At 37.9% G+C, this 13,529-nt stretch overlaps 2 protein-coding genes across 3 annotated transcripts; one reads left to right on the top strand and one right to left on the bottom strand.

The window, feature by feature from the left end:
• Positions 1 to 741: 741 nt before the first annotated feature.
• On the top strand, positions 742 to 4,968 carry pdcl3 (phosducin-like 3). The gene is made up of 6 exons (XM_042494016.2): positions 742 to 900; positions 1,483 to 1,600; positions 2,430 to 2,520; positions 2,932 to 3,075; positions 3,995 to 4,203; positions 4,474 to 4,968. The coding sequence occupies exons 1-6, from the start codon at positions 895 to 897 to the stop codon at positions 4,620 to 4,622; spliced, it is 717 nt and encodes a 238-aa protein (XP_042349950.2). The 5' UTR covers positions 742 to 894; the 3' UTR covers positions 4,623 to 4,968.
• nms (neuromedin S) lies at positions 4,883 to 11,179 on the bottom strand. Of its 2 annotated transcripts, none has more exons than XM_042494017.2 (7): positions 10,960 to 11,179; positions 8,253 to 8,299; positions 7,796 to 7,852; positions 7,167 to 7,193; positions 6,995 to 7,075; positions 6,659 to 6,733; positions 4,883 to 5,340 (listed from the first exon to the last, which is right to left on the bottom strand). In XM_042494017.2, exons 1-7 carry the CDS (start codon positions 11,030 to 11,032, stop codon positions 5,308 to 5,310), a joined length of 393 nt encoding a protein of 130 aa, XP_042349951.1. In that variant the 5' UTR covers positions 11,033 to 11,179; the 3' UTR covers positions 4,883 to 5,307. The 2 variants fall into 2 exon arrangements, 1 of the variants encoding a protein (XP_042349951.1); XR_015777717.1 differs by having other exon boundaries at positions 5,305 to 5,340; positions 6,959 to 7,075.
• Positions 11,180 to 13,529: the final 2,350 nt, after the last annotated feature.

Here is a 13,529-nt window from a genome sequence, read left to right as displayed (position 1 = left end):
CTGTAATGAAGGAGACATGTAAATTACTTTAGTTTTTGGACATATCAAAGTAAAATGAATTTTACGGATTGAATAATATCTGTGATAAATACCAGCAGACTCATTTATCAGCTGTAATATAACAGCAGTGTAAAAACAGACTTCAGCAAATCAGAACTAAGTATATAAACATAGTAGTATGTATATATATAAATACATATAGTTAAATGTTAATGTATAATGCGATCTGTGAAGTTAAAGTGGGCAAATTGACCAAAAAACAAACAAAACTTAGCTATGCATATAGTGGTACTGTAAATACATGGCTTCGTTAGGTGGCATTTATGTCACATTATGGCTCAACAGGTTGAATAAAGAGTATTTTTTAACGTTTCTCTCTCAGCTGACAGATTAGTGTCTTTTTTTAAATTTATTTATTTATCTAATTTTTTTTTCTAAAAAATAAACTACTTTCGTTTTCAGATGTATAGGTCTTGGTGTGTGTGTTTTTTGTTTATGTGTGTGCGCGCGTGTGTGTATGTATGTGCGCGAGCGGCAGCACCTGTTCGATGCCACAAATGGAATGCTGCGCTCCCACTCCTTATATGGTCATACTGCGCCTCAAAGGGAAGCTGGTGTCACGTTTATTATTGTCCCACCCATAAACCATCGGTTCCCTGTCTTTTTAAACAAAAATTAACGCGCTGTAGCCCCGTTTAAAATAGTTCTCTGCTTTTTACGTAAATACGCTTGCTAGGAGTAATTTTGTGTCAACTTTGAGCGCATTGTAGGCTTATTTTGAGACAGTCATAGCTTTTTGTTTCCTGTCGGAGTCGATCCGTGCTCGGTCCCTTCTGTTTCCGTGTCTGGGAGGAGAGCAGCGGTGTGATTTCAGAGGAAACTTTATCTGACAAAATGCAGGTTGGTGAAGTTTTTTTTAGACTTTTAAACGCTGTGGTTTGTCGTTGAAGAGTGAGGCGATCATTTTTTGTTGATGTCGGTGTCGTTTGTCAAAATAAATCCTCAGGAGAGCTTTGAAACTGAGCTGGGCGTATCATCGTTGAAATGTTAGCTTCACTGTTAGCAGGTTTAACATAACCGTTAATATTTTACATATATGACCCAAACATGTCAAAGACACCCATAAAAAGACATGTCAACATAATATTTGATGGTATAATAGCTAATATGTGTCTTAGTAAACCGATTAATTGGTTGGCAGAAATGTAACTGATAACAGTTTTGATCAAACATTTGGTAATAAACTGCTAGAAAAACGTTAATAATTAAATGATATAGCGAATAAGACACTAATGTGTTTATAGTCAGAATTTAGTCAACTTACGAAATGTGAAAAAAATGTACATATAAAATAGTAAATAAAATTGAGCTAAATACAGGGCTGTGAAACGGACAGAAAATACGCAAATTTTCACATATGAGTGCGTGAAAAAGCTAAATAAAAAAAACACAGTAACAGTACTTATTTTGTTTTCTGTCAAGGACCCGAATGAAGACACAGAGTGGAATGATATCTTGAGGAAGAAAGGCATCCTTCCTCCCAAAGAGGTACCTAAAGATGACGAAGAGGAGGAGCTGGCCCTCCAACAGCAGTCTGTCGGTAAGAGAGGCCATTTATAATTTATATACTTTTGTCTTTTGTCTTCTAACTCACAGGAGGTCAACTCAGTTATTCATGTCATCTCTGTTACCATTAGTGTCAACTCTTTTTTAAGGTTTTGCTTAAAAAAAAAGATGATTAAATATGTTGTATTGTTTAAAAAAATGATCAAAAGCGGTGTATTGACTAACATTCTTACCACATGATATTTCAAAGCATTTCATTCATTTTTAAAGTTACACTTAAAGAAAATGCGCACCATCGTGGCAACTTTTCAGTTTCATGTGTTGATATTTTTACTGAGAACTTTATTAGACTGAAAGTTGGATTAATGGATGAAGAGACAAAGGTTCTCTAAGGGAAGACAAGATTTTTAATTGTATTATATTTTAATTGCATTATATTTATTGACTTATTTGACCTAATTTGTGTTTAACAGAGTTGACTGATTTCACTGTAATCACATTGATTTTCAGAATAAATATTTTAAATGTTATAGGTGTAAGGTGTCAATTTCAAAAGTGCTTTTAGAGAATCTAAAAAGTTTAATGAAAAAAATAACATTCATATTTTTTCATTTTTATTTGTATCTGAAATGTACCTGCAATTCTAGAATGGCTCATATATACATATCAGTATTAATTTATAGCTTAATGTTGGCGATTCATGTTTCCAACCCACAAAACGTTGCTTAAATTAGATGGTTAAATCATGTAAGAGACGACAGGACCATGACGCAGGGGCAGTGGATGTTTGTGTCACGGTTTTGTAACTGTTACACACCTAATTATACATGTTGCCATCTGATGTGACTGGTTTTTTTGAACAGTTAAAACATATGAGGATATGACCCTTGAAGAACTGGAGGAGAATGAAGACGAGTTCGGTGAAGACGATGAGGCTGCCATTGAGATGTACAGGTGAGCTGAGATGATGCAGTTTGGTTTGCAGAGCGACTCTCAGTGCTGCCATTTTCCTGTTACAACATTAATGACCCAAGAAAACACGTACTTTTGTCTTAAAGGTCACCGCAGCAGTAAAAAAAAAATCCACCAGCACACTGTATTTTAAATGATGGCTTGATACCAGAAATTAAGATTGTTTCCAGGAAAGAATTAAGCAATTAGTCATTTAAGTATACTCACATTTTGTTACCAGTTTTGTAGTACGTTAGTATACACACGAGAACTTTACTGTTAGAGTTTTTAGTCATTTTCAGACGTGTAATACTTTTGAAATATCGAAAAAGTCGCAAAATTTCTTAGAATCACATAAAACCTGAAATGCATTCACTGTGACTGTGAGCCGATACGAAATGTGTCTCCCTGCAGACAGAAGCGTCTCGCGGAGTGGAAGGCAGCTCAGGTGAAGAACATTTTCGGGGAGGTCGTGGAAATCTCTGGGCAGGACTACGTCAAGGAGGTCAACAAGGCCGGAGACGGCATCTGGGTGGTGCTGCACCTCTACAAACAGGGGTAGGTCATCTGACAACATCAAGTCCCAGATGAGTATACTGGAAAATAAAACCTTAAAGGACAGAAAATATCAAACCTTTCTACCGTTTAATCTCTGTTGAGATCACATTCCTCTTCTCTGGGTCCAGAATATTTCGGGTCCTTCAGCCTCTAAGAAAACCCAGGCCGACACAGCTGTTAAGCAAATAGCTGGACTTGCTTTTAATCTTTTTTGTTTGTTTTTAATGAATCATTAATCATTGATATGCAAGATTTTGAACAGGCTGTTGTCACATATTTAACAGGTTATAATGTTAGCAGGACGAAAGCTTTCTAATTTAAGTAGCATGTGTTTTGGGAATCCTTAATCCAAAAATACTTAATGATAGAATGTGAGTACAAACGTGGAGCGGGACTCAAACCCTTGCAGTACAAATACTGCTTTTTGTACGACTTGAAATTTAAGTCAATTTTTGGATTAGATTTATGTAGAGCTGCAATTATCAGTCAATTGACAGATTAAATGTAAGTAAATGTTTTCGTCTTTTTTTTTCTTTTCTGGAAAAAAACCTTTGCTGCTTTTAGGCTTCTTAAATGTGATATATTTGCTGCTTTTCTTTGTTATATTTCAGTGTGACTGGAAGATCTTATCTTCAGACTGTTGGTTAGACAAAATAAGCAATTTGAAGATGTCATTTTAGGCCGAAGTTAGTCCAAAACAATAAGATTGAGATATTACAAAACATTAGAGAGTTTGAGATATTCCAAAAAAATCAAACTGAGTTAGTCAAAAACAATCAGAGATTGACTGACTTGTTTTAGTCCGTGCAGCCCATCAGTCCATTATGACCAACTTCGTCCCTAATGACACTTCAGAAAGTTGAAATTGCACCACCAGCAGTCTGTAAAATTATTTTTCTCCATTCATCTTCTTTCCCAGCATCCCTCTGTGTACCCTCATCAACCAACACCTGAGTGCGTTGGCCAGGAAGTTCCCTCAGACCAAGTTCCTCAAGTCCATCTCCACCACCTGCATCCCCAACTACCCGGACCGCAACCTGCCAACCATCTTCGTCTATTTTGAGGGGGAGATGAAGGCCCAGTACATCGGGCCGCTGGTCTTCGGAGGCATGAACCTAAAAGTTGAAGGTAGGAGAAGACAAAATAAAGCAGCAGGACTTTAATAGTATATGTGGTCCCGTGCAGAATTAGGTTTTATGTTAAAAAAAAAAAAGGTTACCAGAGTGGGTTAGAGTTTTGTCATGCACACAATAGATATATTTCCCTCAAATTTTGTTCACAAATCTGTTAAAATCCATGTTAGTGAGCAGTGATCTCTCACGCTGAAAGATGCAGTCAGGTCACATTCGGTAACTTTCATCACATTAATTTTATTAAATGTTTATTTGTCCCATTCAGAGCTGGAGTGGAGGTTATCAGAGTCTGGTGCGGTGAAGACAGACTTGGAGGAAAATCCCAAGAAGCAAATTGAAGACAAGCTGATGTCATCGATCAGAAGTTCGCTTCCGACACGAAAGGACAGTGACTCTGAGGACGAGGACTATTAAGTTTATTATCAGAAACAAACGCCTGTTACTCCAAACCAGAAACGCTGTGTGGCCGCTACATTGGAAACACTCAGAGGACCTTTGAGCAGGGACAGAGAAGAGACGGAAACTCCTTTATCAGCATCTACATTTCAGATTTTAATCCTGGCCTCGAGGGCACTTGGACAGGATGCTATGGAAAGAAGTCTCCGGTACATTTCTGTGGGAAAACGGCAACAATCACTCTTTTGTAATTTGAATAAATATCCGAGCCCATTAAGTGAATTTTAACTTTTTTATTACGTTTCATGTCACAAAATGTCAAACCTGTTGAATTAAATGTGAGTTCGCCTCTTTGCCACAACAATCTGTGCCAGTTTTTTTGGAATCCGTGTCACTTTTGATTATAAAGGACTTGTTTAAGAGATTATTTTAAGGGTTTCTTTTGTATTTTGTGTCACCTGTGTCAGTGCAAAATGCCAAATTTGTGCTTGCAGTTCACGATGACTTACACCGAAGCAGGAAGACACATGGCAGCCTTGGCAGTGTGGTGCTATTTTTTCCATCTGTACAATAATTTATTTTCTGTCAACAAAAAGTCACGTTTCTGTCACAGAAGCTTCGTGTAGCTCCTCTGGCCGATGAGGCTGTCGGCTGCTCCTCTCTTGAGCCTGATTCCCTTCTTTGGTTTTAGTCGATTTTTCTCCTACAACATCCCCTCTGGCAGACCTCGAATCTTCTGTTTCATTAGGAAGAAAGAAGAGAAAAGTCAGCGGCAGTAAATCAAACCCGAACAGTGATGTAATTTGCAAAGATTTGCGCTGGCTGTCTTAATCGCTGGTTCAATAATTCTTTGCTCCCTGGTGAGGACGCTTCCTGGAAAGGTTGACCTCTGGTAGACTGAAGAGAAATGGCAAACATTTCTCATTTTAGAGTTCGTTGTCTGGTGTTCTTCACTGATCTTGAAAGTTGTTGATGAATTTTCTGCCAGGGAACCCTGTTCTAAAACGATGGGTTGGGGCTCCTCCATTAAGTTTTAAGATGACTCAAATTTACATAGAACAAATATTTAAATGCAACATTTTTGTTTTTGCTCCCATTTTTCACATTTAAGTTAAAGATCTATGACTTTTTGCATGCACCAAAGGGATATATCTCTCAAATTTTAATTTCAAAGTTGTTAAAAATCAATGTTAGTGAACATTTGTCCAAGATAATCCGTGTTTGTGTTCCGGTGATGCTCACACTAACACTGAAATTACTCAACTAAGTCATTAAAACCGGTTAGTAAACATTGAGTAACATTAACCCTGTGCCTGTCATTGTTTGTCTGGCTGTCCCAGGCGCAGCAGCAGTCTCATGATACTCAGAGTTAGAAAGAGGGGCTGAGTGGATCAATACCTGGTGTGCATCTGTGTAACGAAATTGGTCAAATTTGAGGTTAAGTTGTGGCATTTGGACAAAATTGTAAGGTTGTGCAGAATTCACAGGGATAGCCTTAATTTATGTGACTTGAGACTTATTTTAGAGTGCCCTTTAATTGTGACCATCCCAAAGCACACTTGTGTAGTGCTGATGCTGTTTAATCAGCATCTTAATGTGCCAGTACCACACCTGACAGGTGGATGGATTATCTTAGAAAAAGAGCAGTGCTCACTAACATGGATTTTAACAGATTTGTGAACAAAATTTTAGGGAAATATATCTATTGTGTGCATGACAAAACTCTTAACCCACTCTGATAACCATTTTCTACATAAAACCTACTTCTGCACGGGACCACATATACTATTAAACTTACCTGCAATGCTTGAATAAGAACAAAACCTAAATCAGTCTTAAATTTTGTTAAAAATTATCTTGAAAAGGTCTCAGACGGCATAAAATTTAAGATACCTATCAACCTGTCGTGTCTGCAGGTCTTCGTTTCAGCTTGTTAACTGCCCCAGCAACATCTTACAACTTTTAACTAGATAGGGCAAACTTTATAGCCTTAGAGGCAAAAGTCCAAATAGCTGGCAGTGAAAGAACAGTATCTGTGTCTGATGTTTTCTTACCAATAGTAACACCTTCTTCTTTCTCCTCTGGGAAAGTTTGGGGGAAAGTCTCATCAGAGGATGGACTGAGTGAGACTGGAGGAGAGAAGAGGAGAAATAACTTAATTTAGAGAGGAATAAAAGCAGAAAAACAGCACATTTTGTGAAAGCATCAGACAACAAATTTAAAGAAATCTATATTATGGCTGCATTCATGCCTGTAATAGCACTATTGTCAACACAAACAAATTGGCAAAGCATGAAGCAAAAACTTGGTGGGATCAGTGACATTAAATGAAAGCAGTAACTCTTGAAAATTACATTTTAGGACTTAATGAATGAAAAAGATGTCAGCACCGGTGGTTTGCTTGCTCCTCTGCTCACATCTTGCTGTACGGCTCCAACAGAGTTGCGTGCTTTGGAGTAATGAAACAGGAACTGGAAAAAAGGAACAATCAAGAAGTCCAGTGAGCTGCTGCTGAGAAAATATTGGAAATTTTAAAAAGCAGAAGCGAGGTGGAAAACTTACTCTTTTGAAAACATTCTGGACTTGTTCCTGTGAGGAAACACAATGTCAGATTATGTAAAATCACGTTTTGGTTTTGTGGTTAAAATTCTTATGATGATTGCTGATGGTTGCTCTACTCAGACAGTTACTTTTACTTTTACTGTGCAGTAATCAACACTTACTTGTTTGCTTATTTCCACTCCAAAATATGAAAAATTCTGATATTTTATGTAAGCTATTGCACAGAAATCATAAGTCAATTAACAAAATACTGAAGAATAATCTTTTTATAATAATATATGCAAAATGTGGTACTGTCTCTAGCCTCCTAATTAATGAGTGCCCCAGGAATTACATTTTTCTGTATGCCAACCCGGAATTTAACGTCACCCTGGTTCCCGCATAAAAAGTTTATGGGATTTTTCCACTGGATTTTGGATTATTAAAGAAAATGAGCTCTGTGGCAAACAAACATTTGTTTGTGAATGTTAACACTGCGTAGATGAACAATCATCATGGTTTCATGATTACAGTCATCAGTTAAAACAGTGATGTAGTGCATTTGAGAAATTATATACAATACTGTATATTATATAATATTTTCTTTTAAAGGGACAATACAGTGCTTTTGGTGTTTGCTCTTCACTTACCTCCTCCTGGTTTCGCCACAAAACATCACTCAGATCATCACTTTGGACGCCTCGCACCTGCAGACAAACAGCACACTTCATGAATTCATAATGCAGTCATGCACTGTGCTGCACCTTCCAGGAAAAAAAGAGAAATTCTGTTTTTTTTAAATTCATGTGCAGATGAGGGTGACCTGTGGACTCAACCTTTGGTCCAACAATATTTCTTCCTGCAGATTGTTGTTTGAATGGACAGTAGGTCAGGACGAGCACAAAAGACTGTGTTACCATAAGATAATGTAGACAAGAATTCATATCTGACAGAGAGACAGACAAAAGCTACACAACATAACATTAATATGTCTTTCTTTACTCATCACGTGTGAGAACAGACACAGAGAAAAAAGATTTAGGAAAGACAAACAGGCATGTGTTGACAGAGGTTAATAATACTGACGCGTTTGAGATAATTTCGTACCTTTCGTAACTCTATCCCGTCTTCCCACTGATCAAAAGGACTGGCATCTGTCAGGAGAAATTTTATATTTTCAGTCATACTGGATTGTCGATTTTGGGCAGCATATCAATAATTTTTTGACAAACATAATTGTTATACCAATAATTAATATACAGTTACAATATATCAGTTCTATAGGACTGTGTGTGCTGAAGAGTGTTTATAGTCCTCAACAGAGACTTTAAAGTGATTTTATACTATGTTATTGTATTTACGTGCTCCAATTATAAAAATGTTAATACGGTAACCTAATAAGGTTGTTTTTTGCAAAAAAGTCTCAGTGACTAATTTTCCTTAAATCAAAACTTAGCCGAAACCTATGATATATTGACAAAATGCTGTTCTCTAATCCCTAAAATTAAAATCTTTAAGAGTTGAAACTCTTGCTTTTGCCGACCTCCAGTGGTTGTGCAGCGATGCTGAGCTGCACAAAGAATAACTCAAGTACATCCTGACATCACCGTTGCTGTGGGTATAGCTGGTGTAAGAGAGCAAAACTTTCAGCACAACCCAGTCTCCAGAATAGGAAGTAATCTCATTCGACTGGGTTCTCTGACTGATGATTACAGCCTCCGACTGTCAAGAGGCAGCCCTGAAATATTGGCATTGTTTTTTCCCCACAAATCACAGACATGTTTGGTCGATTTTTCCTTTCAAACTCATTAAATATGATCACTTTGACACTGCTTTAGGTGTACGATCACGAGACCAAAAGCCACATTTGTATGTGTATGAAATGCCGCTGGACAGCATCCAGTGAACCTGTTGCGTTCACATGAAATGTGGTAGGACGACCTCAGGTTGAAACGCTACGGGTAACGATGTCATATAAGGAGCACACGGGTAATCTTTTTTTCTACACCTTACCATGTGCCTCCTTCCACTAATCCTAACCATTTGAGCCAGCATGTGCGTTTGTCGGCATCCTGGCATTGGTTGCCATGTTCTTGTGTTGTCAAAATATAACCACATGCCTCAACTTCTCTTAATGTGACATAATGGTTAGCGGCATCCCAGAATGCAAAGAGCAGATGCAGAAGAGTGCCTAAAGCATCATATGTAGACGCGGAGGCCTACTGCAAAGGGGCAACGTGATGATTTCGGATGAGATTGTGTTGATATGTTACATTTGGACATTATCATGCAGATGATGCATTGAAAATTTATGTTTCAACACCGATAACCGTAGTTATTGTCTGGTTCAGTTTAGGCACAAAAACCAATTGGTTATGGTTAGAAGAAGATCAAGGAACACAATCCCAACAGTGACAGGCTGCTGCAAAACACCCATGTTTTGTTAAAGATGGGAATCAAGAACCTGTTTTACTTGAAAACCAGTTCCAAATTGTCCAATTTATCAGAATTGTAAGCTCACAAGCCGATCACTTCCTTTTACGGTTGCCAGCATATTTTTTGATTGACATTTGGGGATTTCAGAACAATACTCTGCTTAAAATTTGCAACAATGCAAAAATGATGGACTTGATGTACCGTTATGACAGTCCATCAAGTACGCAGCTGTTAATGTCAAGGGCATAGGTTTTGTTTCAGCATTGTGGAAGTCACATAAAACACAGAGGGTGGTAGAGCTATTTCTATAACTTCTTATAATTTCCCATTTTTTGGAGGATCACTTGAATGCATCACCTGACCTGGCATCTCAGGATCCTCTCATTAAAGGCAGGTGTGTCAATTTAGTCAACAGGGAAGACACTGAAGAGGACACAGTCTTCAGCTGTATTGTTTTTGGTCATATCTCAGTTTTACTGTTTGATAAATTTGTTTTGGGTTTTTTTCAATTGCTACTTATTTTGCCCAATTGATTTTTTGTTTTTCAAAAGGCTAGTTTTATTTTGGGGTATTTTGATTTTGTTTGAACGTTACAATTCGGTTCATCATTGCAGCAAATCTACCAGCATCCTGCAATCAAGCGACACCCGAAGAACTCAAGGTCATCACACAAAACCGTGAGTACCCAAATACATGGAGACAGTGTCTGTGTGGCTATTTCAGACTAATTTAGAGGCTGCAATAGTACCCCCCCAAAAAATCTACACCTATGCAGATAAAAAAATAGAGTATCAGAAACTTCATTTTATGCATAATGGTGATTTTTTTGCATCAACTTATAGTGAAAATGACTTAAATTTTCTTCTGCATGCAGACTAAAATTAAGTTTTCAAGAACTTATTAGAAACTATATATGCAGAGTATATGGGTTATTGTTAATGGGCAACCAGTGTTTTTATTTATAAAAGCTTCTGCAATGGCATTAAAAACATTAATAAAGAAGATTAATGACTTTTTGACTTGAAGTTATAGTGCAGTCTGGAAAGTATCACCTTTCAACTCTATAAAATAACTTATTTAACAACAATTAATAAAGACATTAGTTTCAAATTAGAAACCATTTATGAAATTAAAGGATACCTTATAAGATGTATGTTCTTTTTTGTTTGTTTTACGCTTTCAGTAATTTGCTCATTCTGATATTTTTATTAGCCTACTAGATGTGCATTTAAAAAAGTGTGGAAAAACAAGATGAGAAAATCCGAAATAAAGATCCCGTTTTTGGCCACATAATCTGCAGGTTATTTGCGTTTATATTTATTATTGACAGAAAGAAACCATTAATTTTCAGCGTAATAAAATATTAATTAAGACCCACCTGTTGTCCTCCGAGATCCAAGAAACCAGAATAAACAGAAAAGGAAAAGTTTTTGCACAGTTGGCAGAGTCATGACTTTCCTCCCCGCTCCTGTTTGCGCGCTTTTTTGGAGAGTCTTGTGGTGTGTGAGTCTAGTGTCTAGTGGTGCCGAACCGGTCTGCTCGGATCGGGTCAGTTCGGCTCTGTTCGGCTCCCCTCGGTGATCTCGCTCCCCAGCAGCTGTGTGTGATCTGAACACAGTGCCCTCTGCCCGCAGCACTTTAAGAGCACAACCTCGCGCGCTGACAGGCATCCTCTCATACGCAGAGGTGACCAATCACACCGGCCCGGTCGTCAGTGCACCCGCTTGCGCAAATCCAACGCACCCCACACCCCCATATTCTCCCCCCTCTCTCTCTTAATGCACACGTATTTTATGGGAATAATACAGCACTGGGAATACTGGGCTCTCTCTCTGTGTGTGTGTGTGTGTGTGTGTGTGTGTGTGTGTGTGTGTGTGTGTGTGTGTGTGTGTGTGTGTGTGCGCGCGCGCGTGTGCTGATGTCAGAGCATATGACTGGTATCTCCAAGAGCTTTAACGGGAAATGGATAATAACCAGTATGATTTCTGTATGGTAAAATCTTAATTTTTTATAGGATTATATCTCATTTTTGAAAACAATGGCCAATTGTAATGTTGGATGAAGTACATGAAAGCCATACATAAGTCAAGGTACAGATTTGTTAACAGAAAATTACTTTAGTAGGAGTTAAAGTCACCTATTAGAGTATACTTGTGTGAAAGTCTTTAAGTATCTGACGTTTACTGTACCAGGTCTGGCTCTTGGCTGCTGCAGTAAGAGATGTTGGTGGGTAATGTGAGTTCGTCTTTAGGAGCATATGCTGAACAGTATATTGTTTTAATCCCAAACTCTTTGATAAACAAGCTCAATTTTGGGCCTTTTTTATGCACTATAGCAGTAAGCTCGGGCCCACAGGCTAAATCTGGGCCCCCATAAGGTGCCGGGTGGCCCCCCAACTATTTTCTAATTAACATTAAAAATAAAGTGATTCACACTGGGAATTGTTTTTGTACTTTCAGTGTAGAGTGCATAAAAAACATCAAAACAGAGCTTGTTTATCAAGAAAAGTAACAGTGGAGGATACCTCGCTCCCCCTCACAGAGGTTCTAGCTAAGACCCCAACATCCTATTTGGTACAATCTGGTGCCAGAAAGTCAAAGGTCAAAGTCACGATGACTGTTGTGGCTGTTTTCAGTCATAATTCACATGAGCATGGAGCATCCATATTTTTACAAATTCCAGTGTGCGGAGGCATACAACCCCATGACGGTATATCCAGTTTTCATCTATTTTTAACTTTAAGCATCGACCTGCCAGGACACATTTTAAAATAAAACAAGCCTTCTGACTAAATCCTGAACATTTACATCAAAATGAATGTAATCTCCCTTTTACATATTAAGTAACATAAATGAAGGGGAGTCAGACAGGTTAATGTGAAGCCTGAGCCAATGTTGTTTTATTTAACTGATCAGGTAACAGATGTGTTGTCAGGCGGACACTGTATGTTGTTGTGTTCAGGGATTAAGTGCTCAGATCAGGTAGTTTGGAGACTGAGCTGCATTTAGACCAGATTGGTGCTCATATTCAACCAGGGAATCACATTTCTCCAGACACCTACACTGATTTTACATAAAAATTCTGACCTTTGCAAGAAGAGATTATCTTATCTTGGTGGAAGACAATCGTGAAAATACATTTAATTATAATATCATTATTATCAGTTATAATATCATCTAAAATTTAAATTTGGTGTACTACAGCAAACAGAATTGTGGCTTCTGAATTTTTGTTAAAGATCTTGTGTCATATTTTAAGGACGACATACGTACAGTATCTCTGCCCTTTGACCCTTTCACTTTGACTAACTTACTTTCCTGTACACGACTTTGACTGTCATTTTGGTCAGTGATGTTGGACTTTAAAAATAAATATGACCTCATAAATATGACCTCAACTGTCTTCTGTGGGCGACTGAACCAGACATTATCTAGCAGCGTAAATAAAACATGAGCTTGCAGATTTGTCTGGCTAAAGCTCTCTTTAAAGCTTTTGTCCCCGACACGTTTTCTAAGTAAAGCAATAAGAAATTATTTAAATTTTGCACAGGAGAATCTGACCTTTCATTGAAACTATCAACTGTGTGTTGTAGTGTTTTTTCCCCTTTTAGACTCAATTTATCATGTGTCTCTTCGCCATTGGTTTCATTTTGCACGACTACACGTAACACATTCAAATCAACCATATCTATAAACTAAAAAGAGCTACTCAGCAGACTGATTGAGCCCAGCTTCCCAGAGACAATAAACTCAAACACTGTTGACTCTTGAATCTTCCTGGTGTGCAGTGCATTCAAAGATCTGGTAATCACAGGCCATCTTGTGTGATTGGCCCGCACCAAAAACAAAGGAAATAGAAATAATTGAGCCACGGAGAAGCAGCTGAAGAGGTTCTCATTCAGTTTCTCATTTTGAGTGATGGGCATGCTCCACTCCACGGCACTTGCGC

This window comes from Plectropomus leopardus, chromosome 10 (assembly GCF_026936395.1).
Source record: "Plectropomus leopardus strain MGB_pleo_1.0 chromosome 10, ASM2693639v1, whole genome shotgun sequence".
Taxonomy (NCBI): Eukaryota; Metazoa; Chordata; class Actinopteri; order Perciformes; family Serranidae; genus Plectropomus; species Plectropomus leopardus.
The sequence above is the reverse complement of the archived record's forward strand: the minus strand, read 5'-3'. Positions and strand labels throughout refer to the sequence as shown.